Source organism: Sciurus vulgaris (genome assembly GCF_902686455.1).
Source record: "Sciurus vulgaris genome assembly, chromosome: X".
Classification (NCBI taxonomy): Eukaryota; Metazoa; Chordata; class Mammalia; order Rodentia; family Sciuridae; genus Sciurus; species Sciurus vulgaris.
Genome location: NC_136471.1, coordinates 48,615,654 through 48,633,278, shown reverse-complemented (window position 1 = coordinate 48,633,278; position 17,625 = coordinate 48,615,654). Strand labels below are relative to the sequence as shown.

Below are 17,625 nucleotides of genomic sequence, written 5' to 3'. Positions count from 1 at the left end.
CTGAGCCACAACCCCAGCCCCCACAATCTTTTCAATGAAATAATATCAGAAAATTTCACAAACCTAAAGAATGAAATGGAAAATCAAATCAATACAGGAGGCTTACAGGACCCAAAATACACAAAATTACAACAGACTCACACCAAGGCACATTATTATGAAAGTGCCTAATATATAGAACAAGGATATAATTTTAAAGACTGTCAGAGAAAAATGACAGGTTAAATCTGGAGGGAAACCAATCCAGATATCAGCTCAGTTCTCAACAGTGACCCTCAAAGTTAGGAGATCTTGGAATAATATATACCAAGTTCTGAAAGAAAATGAATGCCTGCCTGTATTCTTATACTATACCCAATAAAATTAAGCTTCAGAATTAATGATGAAATTACAAGCTTCCATGAGAAATAAAACTAAAAAGAATTCACAACTAGAAAACCTGCATTACAAAACATACTCAATAAAATATTTCACAAAAAAGAAATGAAAAATATAAGTGAAAATCAGCAAAGGGAGGAACTACACTGGAAGAATAGTCAATCAAAGGAGATAATGATTCAAAGTAAAAACCAGAATTAAATCAAAATGTCAGGGAACAAAAATCATTTCTCAATAGTAACACTGAAAGTAAATGGCCTAAACTCATCAATCAAAAGACACAGATTGGCAGATTGGATTTAAAAACAAGATCCAACAATATGCTGTCTCCAAGAGACTCACCTCTTAGGCAAAGACATACCCAGACTGAAGGTAAAAGGTTGGAGAAAAAGTATCATTTACAAGAATCTCATAAACAAATAGGGGTCCCTATTCTTATATCAGATAAAGTTGACTTCAGGCCAAAGATAATCAGAAGGGATAAATAAGGACATTTCATACAGATTAAGGGAATTACACATCAACATGATATAAGAAATGTTTATGTCCCAAAAAATGGAGCATCTACGTGCATCAAACAATTCCTCCTCAAATTGAAGAATGAAACAGACCATAACACAATAAATAATACTGGGTGACTTTAACACATATCTCTCACCACTGAACAGATCTTCCAAACAAACTAAATGATCTATAGAACTTAAAAATACAATTAATAGAATTAACAGACATATATAGAATATTTCATCCATCAATGACTGCATGTACTTTCTTCTCAGCAGCACAGACTCTTCTCTAAAATAGACCATATCTTAGGTTGCAAAGCAACTCTTAGCAAATACAAAAAAAATTGAGATAATACCTTTATTCTGTCTGATAATAATGGAATGAAATTAGAAATCAATGACAAAATATAGAAGCAGATATAACACCTGAAGCCTAAATAATATGCTATTGAATTACCAATGGATAGCAGAAGAAATTAAGGATGAAATAAAAAAATATTTAGTGGTAAATAAGAATAGTGACATAACTCATCAAAATCTCTGGGACACTATGAAGGCAGATCTAAGAGGAAAGTTCAATGCATTGAGCTCCTTCATTAAAAGGATAGAGAGTCACCAAATAAATAACCCAACATTACACCTGAAAGCCCTAGAAAAAGAACAAATCAACACCAAAAGCAGTAAAAAACAGGAAATAATTAAAATCAGAGTTGAAATCAATGAAATTGAAACAAAAAAATTAAACAAAAATCAGTTCATTAAAAAAAGATAAATCTTTAGCCAAGCTAACAAAAAGAGAGAAAACTCAAATTACCAAAATCCATGATGAAAAAGGAAATATCACAACAGAGACTACTGAAATACAGACAATAATCAGAACCTCCTTTAAAATTTATACTATAATAAAATAGGAAACCTTGAAGAAACTGACAAATTTCGAAAGACATAGGACCTACACAAATTGAATCAGGAGGGACATACAAAATTTAAAAAGATCAATTTCAATCAATAAAAATGAAGTAACCATCAAAAGGCTACCAAGAAAGAAAAGACCAGGACCAGATGGATTCTCAGCTGAGTTCTATCAGACCTTCAAAGAAGAACAAATACCAATACTCCTCAAATTATTCCATTAAATAGAAAAAGAGAGAATCTTTCCAAACTCATTCTATGAAGCTAATATCATCACCCTGATGCTGAAACCACACAAAAACGCATCAGGGAAAAAAAAAAAAAAAAAAAAAAAAAAACCTCAGACAAATATCCCTGATGAACATAGATACAAAAATTCTTAATAAAATATTGGCAAATCACATACAAAAACATATTAAAAAGATAGTGCTCCATGATCAAGTGGGGTTCATCCCAGGGATGCAAGTTTGTTTGAACATACAGAAATCAATAAACATAATTAATCACATCAATATATTTAAAGACAAGAACCACATGATTATCTCAATAGATGCAGAAAAAGCATTTGATAATAAATAGCATCAATTCATGTTCAAAATTCTAGAAAAACTAGAAATAGTAGGAACACACCTCAATATTGTAAAAACTATATATGCTAAATCCAAGGCCAACATCATTCTAAATGGAGAAAATTGAAAGGATTCCCTCTAAAAACTGGAACAAGACAGGAATGCCCTCTTTCACCACTTCTATTCAAAATAGTCCTGGAAACTCTAGCCAGAGTAATTAGACAGAAGAAAGAAAGGGATATGAATAGGAAAAGAAGAACTCAAACTATCCCTATTTGCCAACAACAAGAATCTATATTTAGAAGACCCCAAACACTCCACTAGAAAGCTTCAAGAACTCATTAATGAATTCAGCAAAGTAGTAGCATATAAAATTAATATCCATTTATCAATTACATTCCTATACATTGATCATGAATCAACTGAAAGAGAAATTTGGAAAACTATCCCATTCACAATACCCTCAAAAAATATTTGGGAATAAACCTAACAAAAGAGGTGAAAGTCCTGTACAATGAAAACTACAGAACTCTAAAGAAAGAAATTGAAGAAGACCTTAGAACTTGGAAAGATCTCCCATGTTCTCAGATAGGCAGAATTAATATTGTCAAAATGGCCATACTACCTAAAGCACTATACAGATTTAATGCAATGCCTATCAAATTGCCAATGATGTTCTTCACAGAAAAAGCAGTCATGAATTTCATTTGGGAAAATAATAGCCCCAGAAGAGCCAAAGCAATCCTCAGTAAGAAAAGTGAAGCAGGAGGCAGCACAATACCAGACTTTAAATGATACTACAGAGGTATAGTAACAAAAGCAGCATGGTATTGGCACCAAAACAGACATGAAGACCAAAAACACAGAATAGAAGACACAGAAACATACCCACATAAATACAGTTATCTCATACTAGACAAAGGCATCATAAACATACGTTGGAGAAAAGATAACTCTTTAAGAAATGGTGCTGGGAAAACTGGAAATCCATATGTAACAAAAGAAAATGTTAGATCCGTCTGTCACCCTATACAAAACTCAACTCAAAGTGGATCAAGGACCCAGACATTAGACCAGAGAACCTGCACCTACTAGAAGAAAAAGTAGGCCTAACTCTCCATCATGTCAGCTTAGGAACTGAATTCCTCAACAAGACTCCTAAAGAACATGAACTAAAATCAAGAATCAATAAATAGGATGGTAAGAAACTAAAAAGCTTCACAGCAAAGCAAACAATCAAGAATGTGAACAGGGAGCATATAGAATGGGAGAAAATCTTTGCCTCCTGTACCTCAAATTGAGCATTATTCTCCAGGATATATAAAAACTATTAAAACAGCATCAAAAAACAACTCAATCAATAAATAGGTAAAGGAACTGAAAGGCACTTCACAAAAAAAAGAAATATGGTCAATAAATATATGAAAAGCATAAGTGGCATGATCTTAAGCATAGTGGCATAATCATAAGCACAGTGGCATAATCTTAACTTTTCATTATAGAGTTTAATAAGAATTACTAATTATCATTTGGTGGCATTATTACATATCACAGAAAATGTGTTTTTTTTTCTTTTGAGGAAGGAGGTGGTATCAGGGATTGAACCCAGGTGTGCTTAACCACTGAGCCACATCCTCAGGCCTTTTTTAAAATCTTTTTATTTTTTAGTGGTGCTGGGAATTGAACCCAAGGCCTGTGCATGTGAGGCAAGCACTCTACCAACTGAACTATATCCCCAGCCCTATGTTTTATTTTGAGACATAGTCTTGCCAAGTTGTTCAGGACCTTGCTAAGTTGCTGGGGCTGGCTTTGAACTCATGCTTCTCTTGCCTCAGCCTCCCTAGCAGCTGGGATTACAGGTGTGCTCCACCCCACCCTACAGAGTACAGAGTACAGAAGGACTCCTTTCAGAAGTAGGGAACCACTAATTTAGAGGTTCAAGAATGCCCCAAATTTTACAGTTTTCTTTCCTAGATTAACCCTTAATTCCAGGTTTCTCCACTACCAAGAAAATCTGAAACTGACACTCAAGTTGATAAACAAGGCTGAATTTTTCCACTCAGCCTTTCATTACTGGTGTTCCAGATAATTTCCATGAAGTCCCTGAAAATGCTGGTGAATTTCCTTTAGGATAGTATTGCCTAGACTTTCTGTCTTTGACTCTTTTCCTTGAAAAAGATCTGGGTCTGTTTTATTTCTCAAATGGCATAATATTCTCAGACTCAAAATTCCAGCCATTCTTCCTAAAAATCACTAATTCATGTCAATTCTAACAATACATTCCTTTCTATCTACCTCTTCCTATTAATTCCACTTAACACCACCTACTCCAGACCCTCAAGTGTCTTTGGACATAATTTAGCTTTACTGATATTTCTTTAGATCCAAAGTATTATGGCAGGTGTTTTGAAACTAACCTGTCACATGTTATGTTACAAAGCTGGAATGTAAATTTTGTTTTATATTGCCTCTTCTAATTATATATACATAATCATTTCACAGATTGGGAATACAAACTAAGTGAGTACTTCCTAATCTCAAGTAATGTGCAATTCAGTAAGGAAAATAATATGTGTATAGAAAGAGCTATAATCCCGAGACCAAAATATTTTATATGCTGTAAGATATAAGAAGATATAGTGTATTCCTTCTGAAAATTTTGGGGAAAACTTCATAGAAGAGAACAGAATTTGAAATAAGCATTAAAAGATACGCAAAATTTAAAAGAGTAGAACAATGGTATTTAAGGGAAGGTAAGAATATGGAAAGCAAAACTGGAAAACTCAGAATAAAGTCAAATCATGACAGGCTTCATTAGGGTATTTGGATTTAATTCTATAAATAGACAAAAGGAGTGATCTAAAATGGGTATATCGGTTAAGAGTCCATTGCAGACCTGGGGCTTGAACTAGAAAAGGGACAGTGGGCACAGAAAGAAAGGAAACAGGAGAAGTCTTATCTATCAAAACTAGAAGATATTGAAGACTGAAATAAGAACTTTCTATGAATATTATGAGCCTTTGCATCTATCACAATTAAACTTCAGTAATGTTGTTCCTGTTATAAGAGGTGGAGCTCTGACATGACATACAATGAATTCATCTAGAACTGTTTGTCGGTGGCAAATTCTCTTTGAGGGAGAATGTAATATGAATGTGCTGATGTCCTGACTTCAGTGAATCGAAAATTAAAATACAGGAAAACAATTATAAAAGATGATGCTGGAGTGATGATTCACACTTAAAATGTACTTGAAATGATTTACTCAAATTTTATCTAAATAGCAACTCTCTTAATTAAAATATGATTAAATTTACTAATTTTCAGCAACAATTCTTTATGTAAAATTATTCTTAATCAGGATTCCACATCAAATTCATATGTGAAACTTTTCAAAATCATATATACTGAATTAAAATCAAATTATTTGTGGGTGGTTCCATTCATCCACAAGTGATTCTGATCATCAACCATGATGGAAACTTCTGCCTTACAGGACAGGCTCAGATTCTTACACATAATGATGGTCCAATATTTATTTCGTGAGTAAAAGGACCTGTAAAAACATCTGGTCACTTAGAATATTGCTTATCAAGCTAAGTTATGCTTTAGTTTAATCTGTGAAGGTTTTACAAAAAAAAAAAAGGATGAATGACTGAATGTACATATTCCTTGGCACTACTCAAATCTCTTTAAATCTCCATGGTTGAAGCTCAAGAATCTGTTTTTAAGCAGGTTCCTGAGAAGCTGGTGTTTTGCTGTAATCTCTAAAAAAAAAAAAAAACCAAACTATTGACCTTATTCAGTCTTCCATCATCACAATCTTGGCTGCCCATTAGAATCCCCAACTTAAACAGGCCAATTCCAATTAATCAGAATTTCTGTTTCCCATTCATTGTTTATTTCAGTTTCCTGGGTGATTCAGTTACATAGTGAGGGTTAAGAACCAATGCTATGTTTTAAGGATTTTCACAGGCTTCTGTTGAGCTGAAATTTGTTTTCCTAGTGTAGGAATTGTTAAACTTTAGTGTATATCAGAATTGCCTGGAGAATTGTCAAGAGAGATCACTGGATTCCCACAACCAGAATTTTTTATTCAGTTGTTCTGAGACTGAGCCCAAGAATTACAAGAACTAAAAAGTTCCCTGGAACTGCTGATGCTGTTGGTGCAGGGATCATTTAAATCATCCACTGGACCTAGTTTCATTTCTTGAAGACATGGTAAGTATGAACCCACTTCCAATATTCCTTTGATCCTTTAAAAGAGCTACTGGTTTTCCTTCCTTTCCTTCCTCTTTACCCCTTCTGTGAGTAAATCCCAGTTACTTCATATGACATGATTTCTAGTCCTCTTATTAGTTTGCCTAAACTCCTGCCATTCATAACTAACACAATCTCCTTTAGAGGGTCATGATAACAACAAACAAGTAAAATGAGATCATCTTTTTTTAAAATTATGGTAAAAAACATAAAATTTAACACTTCAATCACGCTGAAGTGTACAGTTCAGTTGTATTAAGTATATTTAACACTTTATTTTGAGTATTTATCTTCTATCAATGTAGCCTAAGCTAACTTCACTAATTTTGGTCATCACATCGACTGACTTGTGCTCAGCTAACTTGTGCTCAGCTAGGTGGAATATTTCTATTCCACCTAGGTCTGATTAACCTGTGTTCCTTCAGAACAAAATTATATAAATAGAAACTTTTCTGAACCCCTAATATATTTATTGTTTTAACCAGATTTTTTGTTGCTGTGATCAAAAGACCTAACAAGAAAAATTTAAGAGGAAAATTTTATTTGGCTCACGGTTTCAGAGGTCTCAGTCCATAGTCAGTCAACTCCATTGCTTTGGGGCCAAGGTGAGGCAGAACATCAGGGTAGAAACATGTGGTATAGTAAAGCAGCTCAGAATATACTCAGCAGGAAGCAGAGAGAGCTCTGCTTACCAGGAACAAAATATATAAACCAAAGGCATGCCCCCAGTAACCCACATTCTCAAGCCATACCCTACCCACCTATAGTTACCATCCAGTTAATCCATTCAAGTGGATTAATGCACTCATTAGATAAAGGCTCTCATAATCCAATCATTTCACCTCTAAACTTTCTTGCATTTTCTAAACATGAGCTTTGGTGGGGACACCTAATATCAAAAACATTTATTAGCTCCATTTAAATTTTACCTTGTTAGATTCAGTTTTAGCATTCTAGTGTTTCAAGATCTTACTGGATCCTGAATTTGTCATCTGGGGATTGTGGATGGTGAATTTCTAAGAACTAATTTACATATTGTTTCTTAGAGGTTACTCCATACTGCCAAATTCTTCTCAAGTGGCATTGCTCCTAAATTTCAAATGGATGTGATGACCTTTGCTTTCTAAAAGTGATCCGTGAGATTTGGAGAGATTAAGTGCTTTTCCCAAAGTCACACATTTAGTGTCAGAGCCAGGATTCAAATGTATGTTGACCCAAGATTTCCCTGAGGTGGTTCTTAAGAAAGTCAAAGCCTTGGGCTGGGTATGTAGCTAAGTGGCAGAGTTCCTGCCTAGCATGCATAAGGCTCTGGGTTCAATCCCCAGTACTGCAGAAAAAAGAGGTTGCAAAGGGAGACTTCCTTTCTAGGCTCAGCATTCATAAGATGCTAAGTAAATGTTTCTTTAAATCCTCCCTGCCCCTCACCCCCACTATTTGAGACATGATTTTTGAACTCCCAGAAATAAATGGCCAATAGCCAATTCTGAAAGTGAGAAAGGAAACTGGTGCTCATAGTACAGACGTTTCTCAGCCTGTCTCAATGTGAAGGCCTAGAGGGAAATAATTTCAGGGAACAGATGTTGAATTAGAAGTCAGGTGAACAGATGATGTTGGCTGTGAGGAGTATGGTGGGGAAAGAAAATATCACTTACTAAGTGCCCCAAATCAAAAGTGGGGTAAAAAAATGGGAGTCAGGTGAGGTGGCACGTGCCTGTAATCTCAGCGACTGGGGAGGCTGAGGCAGGAGGATCACAAATTCAAAGCCAGCCTCAGCAATTTAGTGAAACCCTGTCTTTAAAAAAAAAAAAAAAAAAGGATTAGGACTTAGGAACTAATTCTGCTAGTAATACAAACCAAAGTACAGCTGAAGAAATGACGAAACTTGGGGACTTTGTATCTTCCTCTTTCTTATGCTTCTTTACAATCTTTCAAAGTTTTTTGAAAATTTAATTAACTGATTAGAATATTAAACAAATGCATTTATTGGTTAGTTGTTACATTCAGTTTTATACTGCTTCTTAATTCCAAAAACAGTAAGAGTTGTAAAAAGTACCAGAGTAACTGGGAGAAGTGGTGCACATCTGTAATCCCAGCAACTTGGAAGGCTGAGGTCAGAGGATCACAAGTTCCAGGACAGCACCGCAACTTAGTGAGACCCACCCCCATGTCTAAATAAATAAGTAAGTAAATAAATAGGGCTGGGGATGTAGCTCAGTGGTACCTTGCCCCTGGATACAATCCCAAGTACAAAAAAACAACAAAAAAAACACCCCCACTAGAGTAAGAGACTGCATTGCTGTTGTCATCCTGCTATTTACTTGCTGTATGATTATGAATACATCACAATCTTTAAGATTTCTGTTGTACTTGACTTCATATGTTTTAGAGTGATCAGTGGGGAACAGGTTTTATTTTAGATAGGAATACAAATAGAAGCAGAATTGTGGTGGGACACTTACTTACAGAGGACCTAATTATTTTAGCTGCTTCCAAATAAGATTATCAGAAACAAAAAAGATGATTTAATATTTTAAGCAGCCATACTATAAATATAGAATTTTAAGGGCCTAAAAAATTTCAATATTTTTCCCCCTACTTCTTCATTCCTTTCATTTTCTTGTCTATGTCCTAACCTTAAAGTTGGCTCTCTCCAAAATATTTCTTTGCAAAAATACACACAACATTTCTATCACTAAGTATATTGTTTTAGTTATCATTACAAGTGTCAAAAAGTTTTTTTGCAATTTAACATTCTTGTTATAATTTGGTACAAATAGCTCATTTTTCTTCTCTAACAATAAATACACAAAATTCATGGCAACTTCTATCATATATCTTTCAATCCAATTCAGTAAGAAGTTAGGAGATGTGGGGTAAAAAATATATACATTAGAATATCAAATGACAATATACTGAATGCTGAAAAGTATAAATTCATCTCTCATTTGCAATGAATAAATGTCTTTGAACATGGTAAGGTAAATGCCTCCCAGTCAATCTTTGGAATGTTATTTTAGTATTTCTAGCATAGCACTTCTGAACTGTTCTTCATTCCATGGTATTTAAATTTTTTATGCTACTATGAACTTGGAAAATATATACAGAAAGTAGAGCAAGATTTTATTCTCAGAATCAACGTCTACTTTAGTGAAATGGTAATGAGAGCTTAATGATACAACTTGATGCTATCAAATATGGGCTGGGATATACTGTCTTTGAAACATACAGGAATTTCTTTTTAAAGTATTTTCAGCTGTAGATGGACACAGTATCTTTATTTTTTTATGTGGTGTTGAGAATCAAACCTAGTGCCTCACACATGCAAGGTGAGTACTCTATCACTGAGTCACAACCCCAGCCCAAAACATTCAGGAATTTCTGATGGTAATATCATTTCTTTGCATTTTAACATAAGGGTAATGAGAAAAAGGAAAAAACTGACACAAAAACTAGATTGGAAATGGGAAAAAAAACTAAATCTGTAAAGGAGTAAGGGCTTAAAATGATAGGATATGGAAAAGATAAAGTAATGCTTAATGGACAGTCCCATTCATACTTAGGGTAACAAGGATAAAACTGCTTTGTGCCTTGTGGTCATAATAAACTATACTTCCTCAGATTGTCAACTGTTAATAAATCAAGCATAACTTTCAAATATGTCATTTTCCAGGAACTAGACATGTCAGAAAGTTGTACATAATGTAGAAACATAGTTATATAACAAAACTATTACCTATAGGTACAGAGTTTCAGTTTGGGACAATGGAAAAGTTCTGAAGATGGTTCATGGTAATGCCTACACTACATTGTGAATGTGCTTTATGTCACTGAATGGCACAATTAAAATACTTAGGCAAATTTTTTGCAAATTTTTAAAAATATTGAGAAAATAAAAGATAAAAGTACCTTCTTCTGGAACTAGTGCACAAAAACAGATGTCCTCGACTCAACCCACTGCTGAGAGGAAAATCCAAGAGCAAGTGATAAACTTTTTTTTCCTACCATGATGTAAGTGATCCTCCTGAGTAACATTTATGAGGATTATTTGAAAAGAGTTTGTGACAAATTTTAAATGAACTCCAACAAGGGTTCATATATTCAATGTAATGTATTTGATTACATTTAACTGTGGCTTTAGTCTTTTGTGGGAGAATCAACCCCTCAATGTTCTATTCTATTGATGGTCTATTGATAAAGTGCTGGGCTGGGAATGTGGCTCAGTGGTAAGAGTGTTTGTTTAACATGCGCATGGCACTGGGTTTGATCCCCAGCACTGCAAAAATAAAAATAAAATAAAAGTGCTTTATCTCTTTACTAAAGGAAATGTTTATGTGATCTGAAAAAATAAAGCTTTCATAGTAATTCAGAATGGGAGGGAATGATGACCTATTCACTGGGTAGTAAGAGAAAACAAGATTTTTAGTTGTTTAAACAGATTCAAATCTCATCTGTACTTTAACTATATAACCTTGAACAAATTATTTAATCACTGTAAACTGATTTTTCATTCAAGAAGTACAGAAATGCATATGTAATTCCCAGGATTTGGCAAATATTAAATGAGATAAAACTTTTTAAATGTTCATCACATGTATGCACTTAATAAAAGTATGTTTTTTTAACTAATCCAGACACTTTTGAGTTTTACTTAATATTATACATAATCATCTTAGTTCAGGTGAGGGTTATTGAAAGGTCTTCTAGTCTAGAATTCCTCATTCCTAATATTATTGTCACTCTGGGCCAGATAATTCATTGTTGTAAGAGGCTGTCCTAGGCATTATAGTATATCTGGCAGCATCCCTGGCCTCTTCCAATAAGGTGTCAGTAGCATTCCCTAGTTGTGGAAACCAAAACTACATCCAGACATTGGCAAATGTCCCTTCGGGGGTAAAAATGCCTCCAGTTCAGAAAGAATTCATCCTATGTCCTCATTTCATAACTGAGGAAGTTACAGACCAGAAAGGTTATAGGAAGTAAATGAATGGGGTGGCTAAAATTTAAAAGATATAATTCTAGAGTCAGTTGGATTTGGTCCAGAAAATAATTGTGACAGTCTGGAGAAAGGCAATAGTAATACTAGAGAGATGCTAAATCAGTAAACTATAATTATGAATATATTATAATATAATAGCTCACATTTTATGGACTTGGGAATTACCAAAATATGATATAAAAATATTTGATTCAGCTTGTACCAGAATCTATGCCTTTAATGAAATAAAATAAGATAGAGTCATTTGATAGGAACTTAATTTTAGTGACCTTTGTTAGATTGGGCCTATTTTGAATAGTTGCACTACTATGAGAATGCAAAATATCACTAACTTCTGCTTCCAAAAATGCAACTGAGTATTAAATTCAAATTATCATATTTGAAACATTCTCCTATCTAATACTACTAGATGACACCAGACAATTTAGAATGAAATAGATTTTCTTGTGACAAAAATATAACACTTATGGCTTAGATCAGAAAAGAATAATAAATACAGTTCATCTTTTTTTGTGGAATTATAAATGATACAGGATATCTGAGGAAAGGAAACAGAAGATTACTATTTTTATTCAGTTTGGGGCAATAAAATTTTCTGTTTTATGAACTGTTCTTTTATTATTCTGATAAGAAGTTTAAACTTACTCAAATTAGGTAACTCTACATATAACAGGCTATATTTAATAAAATGACTCTTATTTGCATTTCTTAAATGACAATTAGGTTTAGTTATACAAACATCAAATTTCTTCCTCAGGACAAATCATAAAACATTTATGGCAAGAACTTGCTATTAGCTGTTTTAATGTTTCACTGAAGTGGGAATTGCATAGTCTAACTGATCTTGACACAAAGAAATCTAGGATTGTAAATAACTTCTTGTATATCCTATTTTAATAAAGTGATCAAAATGGAGCAAACCTCAAAAGGCTTGGCTGCAATACTATAAACATAAATTTCATTCTTCGTCACAGAGAAGTTTGAGAAATAAGCATGTGAATTGTGCAAGGACTGCATGTGCTATATTCTCCAGGATTACATCTTTAAAGATAACCTCCCCCAAACATTCTGAATAAACAGGATTTTTTTTTTTTTTGTAAAAGATGGCTTGACCTTTGGAATCTTTGAATACCATCATAACCTAAATGAGCAGAGTACAGTACTCAGATATAGCAGAATGAGGACCTGTATTAATCTTGCCAAGGTGTTTTAAAGGTCACACTCCTTTCAAGGAGTTCTCAGAAACATTAATTGTGTTAGAAATGCAGATCTGTACCACACAACATGATGGACACTCAAAGCTATAAAGCTATCTAATATCATCAGATTTTCAAGTTATTAGATTAGTATCTGACTCATGAGTTTGCCAAGTTTTGGCTAATTTACAGAGATTATCACAATCAAACAGATAATGAAGTTTCCCATAGCACATTAATAATTACAAAATAAAACAGAATTAACAAAATAATTGGAAAGTACTAGATAGAATTTTAAACATTTATATCATTTTTATTTCAACTAAACCTTGACCTTCATAAACCTTTGTGGCTAGTGAGTTCAGGATTCATACCTGTGAAGTCAGAAACTGAATTAAGGTCCTGTGTAATCCATTAACTTACTTGATCCCATGACAGCTACTTTGCATCAGAAAGCCACCAAATACATGCCATTCATTCCAACAGGTTAATAAACGTGACTGGATCTGTAAGACTGGTTTCAGATGGAAAAGAATCAAAGTTCTATTCTCACAGATATAATGAATATGGTAGGAAGCTTGCTTACTTTATTCTCTATAAGCTTAGTGAATATTTTCACATATTGACACCTAAGAGAAGACAGGGGGCCCAAAACTAACAAATGTTCATTAACCTCTCTCCAGACATTCCCAACCTGTGAAATACAAAATTAAAAATTATTTCTAACAGTTTACTAATTATTCTTCACAAACACAACAGATTTAAAATATAATGTGTTTTAGTGTACTTGTATTATATAAACCACCATGGTCAGAAGGGAAGATTTATAATAAACAATGGAACAGTCTTAATAGTTCAGGAGTCTGACTAGTCATTTAAAAACTACATTTTTTCGACTTGTTTATTTTGTAGTTTTAATATCAAGAAATACCATTGAGCTCTTCAGTACAGTTGGGACTTTTGTCTGTATATCTTTAAGCATTAAGCCCACTGCCTGGCACACATACCCTAGTATTCAATAAATGATTCCTGAATAAATTATGGAAAGATTAGTAACTAAGTTTTCTTATGGTGTACTTACTGACATATGACTTGAAACTCTACTGAACAATATGGAAACAAAGGAAAACCTTCTAAACTAAATGCTATGCAAAACGACTAATAACAAAATAAAAAGAATCTAAAACAGCAACTATTTCATAATTTCTTTTTTCTTAAAAGGAAATAGCAAATGAGCAAGGAGTTTCATTTATTTTTTGTTTTGGCTTTTACTGAGTACAGGTAACATCATTACTGAGTGAAAATTCATGTTTGAGCCATTGAACATTTTTAAAAATCTTCATTTAATGAAATATGTTCTACAAAATCTCATGACTCCCCTTACCATGAATTCTGAGTGTATATGTTTGAATCTTTTTATGTCTGTTCACTTCCCATTTCTGTTGTTCTGAAGTTTACTCCTCAATATCCCATTTTGACAATTTCTGATATTCCTTACTTGACAATTTCTGTTCCCCACTGACTTCCTCATTACCAACCCCAGGAGGGATGAGATCCCTGACTCTTAGCAGTAGTTGAACATTTATTAGCCCCAGGCATGGTGGCAAAAATGCCTATAATCCTAGCGACTCAGGAGGCTAAGTCAGGAGAATCTCAATTTGAGGCCAGCCTCGTCAACTTAGTGAGACCCTGTCCCAAAATTTAAAAAAAAATTAAAATGACTGGGGATATAGCTCAGTGGTAAAGTGCCCCTGAGTTCAAACCCCAGTATGGAAAAAATAAAGAAAAAAATGTATCAGCAAAGATATATTCAAACCACATTTAATGATTTTATCAGGAGTGGACTTGTAATAATCGGAATCCTGACAATTCTTTGATGTCTTTTAGAGCTTCGTCCTAACTAAAACTTCAAAAAACCAAATGGGCAAAAGATATTGGCACAAAACCAAGTAACATTTTTCTCTCTTCTCCTTTATCCACTATAACTGTCAGCTACTTGGCTTTTATAACTATCTACTTTCATAACAACCTAACAAAACCACTGAGGCCTAACAGTGTTTTGGGTAGTGTGATACATCAAACAGTCACCATTTGTGAAAAGTTTGTACTTAACAGTTAAGGAAGGATATCTAGCTAAAAAGAAATGATAATGATTTTTTGGTAACAATTATATTTGGTTTTTCATATCCTAGTAAATTGCCTCAACCCTAATTCAACACAGATTTCACTACTTAGTGAATGTCAGGTGGTCAACTATTGGTAAAGGTTTCTTACGATTTGTGTGTAACTGTCCTAGTACACAACCATGGAAAAAAACCCCAAAGGAATGTCAATGCGGGACTCCAAAATCATGGTTCATGCTTTTAGATATGAAATTAAACTCAGAGTTTGGACAGTCCAATTCCCCCGTTTCAGAAATGACAAAACCCAAATCCAGGAAGCTTAGGACCTGTTCAGGGTCATGAAGTCTAGTGGATTAATTACAGCACTGGATGTCTAAGCCAGAGTTCTCTTCATACAGATAAGGTGTTGCTGCTACTTTATGAACTTAAAGACTTTAATATTTGCATATATTCAAAGATACTACAGTCAAACCAGTTAGAAAGCCTGGCAAAGTCACTTTTTCCCATGAAATGATGACCTTAAACCTTACTGTGAACAGGTCATAAGAGCCAAATTGAATGGTGATTTTGATGCCTATAACACAGCTCTCACCTACCTGCTGGTTACAGACAGTTTGGTATAAAAGTTAAAAATCCAGGAGTTTCATCCTAGGACAATGACATAAATCCAAGCTGATTGAAGACACTATCATCTTTCAAAGGTTACCTTTAGTAAGAGAGTTGATAAATAAAACACCATCATATTACAGTGTATTTCTAACATCCATATTTAGTAAGTGGCATTTATGTAATGTGCCTATTACAAATATTGTGAGGGATTTGTTTTTATTGATTTGCCATTCCACCAAAGTGAAAGGTATGAAAGATTATGGAATAGCACACACAAATATATCATTTACAATTGTGTCCTTTTACAATAAAAAGGAACTTAAAATATTTTATTCTATTTTGGCATCCACAATCTTTCACTTTGGAGGTAAGTCAGCAAGATAAAGTAACATAGCACATAGTGGAAATTACAAAATTTACAATGGTAAGACTCTCTGAGATCTTCTACAGTAGTATTGGTCTCCACCATCTAAGTACATTTCCAAAACTGCTTTAAAACACATTTCAAATGCACATTTTATAACTCTGATATTAGTAGGCTGTTTACAAGTATATAGTACTTCGTGTGAACTAAAGACCACTTATACTGAAATAGTCAAGAAATACTTTTTGTTAGGAGTAGTATGGGTTGGTAAGTAACACAGCGCTTATTGAAATCCAAAGCACCTTAAAGATGTAAACCTTGCTGTAAACCTTGTAAACCTTGCTTTGCTAGTATACAACCTCAAATATCCACAGAAAACTTCCCAGTGATTGCTGAAATATCTACTTCTGCCAAACTCTCTGCCTCTTTCTCCAGTAATCTTCTCCACCATACGCTGGATCCTAAAATACATCAGATCCTACTTGAAAGCTCAAGTATACGAGCTAACCTCCTCGAAATCCTAACCCCATCACTCTGTAAAAAGTCTACTGCGAGTTTCTACACTTCAGGGCGTTGAATTTCACCCAAGGGGGGGTGTGTGTCTCCCTCATTTCTTTTCTTTCCTCTTTGATTTCTGTACCCTTCCTCCATCAGCACCCCCTTTCCTTTCCCTGACCCTCAAGGTCCACAGCACTTCTACCTTGCCTCCTCTCTTTTGCCAATCACACCTCAGCGTTCTACATCACACTAAAGCGTCTGGCTGGGAGAGAAATAATGTGTCATATATATTTTTTCCCTTCTAACTCCTGCCTTGTGAGTACCTGCGGTTCCTTTGCCTGCGGACCCCCGGCTTTGCGGGGAAAGGGTAGAGGTAGGGAAGCCCCTCTGCTTCAGTCCATCTTGCACACTCAGGGCTAATACAGCGGGGCGGGGCGGGGCGAGTTTGGCCTTCACTGCGCCACAGCAGGTGGGGGGTGGGGCGGAGGCGAACCGCGCCCAGTCCGATCTCGGACAAGCTGAAGAGAGGCAGCAAAGGAGATGGGGCCGCCCCCGCACCCCGGGACGGGAACTCACCTTCTCTGAGGCAAGGGCGGGTGTCTACTTTAAAACTACTGCCCCCCCTCCCCGCCGCCGCCATAGTGGAGCCTCCAAAGCCGCCGCCGCCGCCGTCGCCACAGCCACCAGCGAGCGGGCAGACAGGCGTGGAGGTGGCGGAGGAGGCAGGCACAATCACTGCCACCGCCGCCGCCGCCGCCGCCGCCGCGCAGGCGACGTAGGAGGAGGAGGCGGCAGAGACGGTAGCTTCCTGAGGGGAAGACTCCGCCGCCAGCAGGATGACTGTGCTCGGCGCCGCCGCCATCGCACAGCGAGGCGCGTACAATTGCACTTGCGCCCCGCTCCCGTTAGGCTCCTTTAGCTCCGCCTTCCTCTTAGCCCCTCCTCCCGCCCCCTTTTTCCTCACTTCAACTGTGAGCCTCGGTCTCGCTCCTTCTGCCCGCCAATGGAAATGCTGTACACCCACAGGATGCCTGCCCCCTCCTCCTACTGCTTGGCGTCACCAGTCTCCCTTTGGAGGGAAAGTGATGATAGCCAAGGGTAAAGGTCAAAAAGCGCGGGATGTAAAAGCACGTGGACCTCACACAGTGAGGCCGCTTTTCTTGGAGCACCTAATCTAAAAGCAATTTAATAATAATAAAAAGTAAGTCTGGAAA

The 17,625-nt window shown here is 35.6% G+C and overlaps 1 protein-coding gene across 4 annotated transcripts in view; it reads right to left on the bottom strand.

Annotated features, from left to right (window-relative positions):
- Positions 1–17,324, bottom strand: part of ZMAT1 (zinc finger matrin-type 1) — a 42,623-nt gene extending 25,299 nt beyond the window's left edge. For 2 of the 4 annotated variants that reach the window (XM_079124705.1, XM_079124707.1), the window contains exon 1: positions 16,988–17,323. In XM_079124705.1, the coding sequence (XP_078980831.1) occupies positions 16,988–17,273 (286 nt within the window). In that variant the 5' untranslated portion in view covers positions 17,274–17,323. Of the gene's footprint in view, positions 1–16,987 lie in introns of all 4 variants that reach the window. The other 2 variants (XM_079124706.1, XM_079124708.1) reach the window with 2 other exon arrangements.
- Between the last annotated feature and the right edge of the window lie 301 nt (positions 17,325–17,625).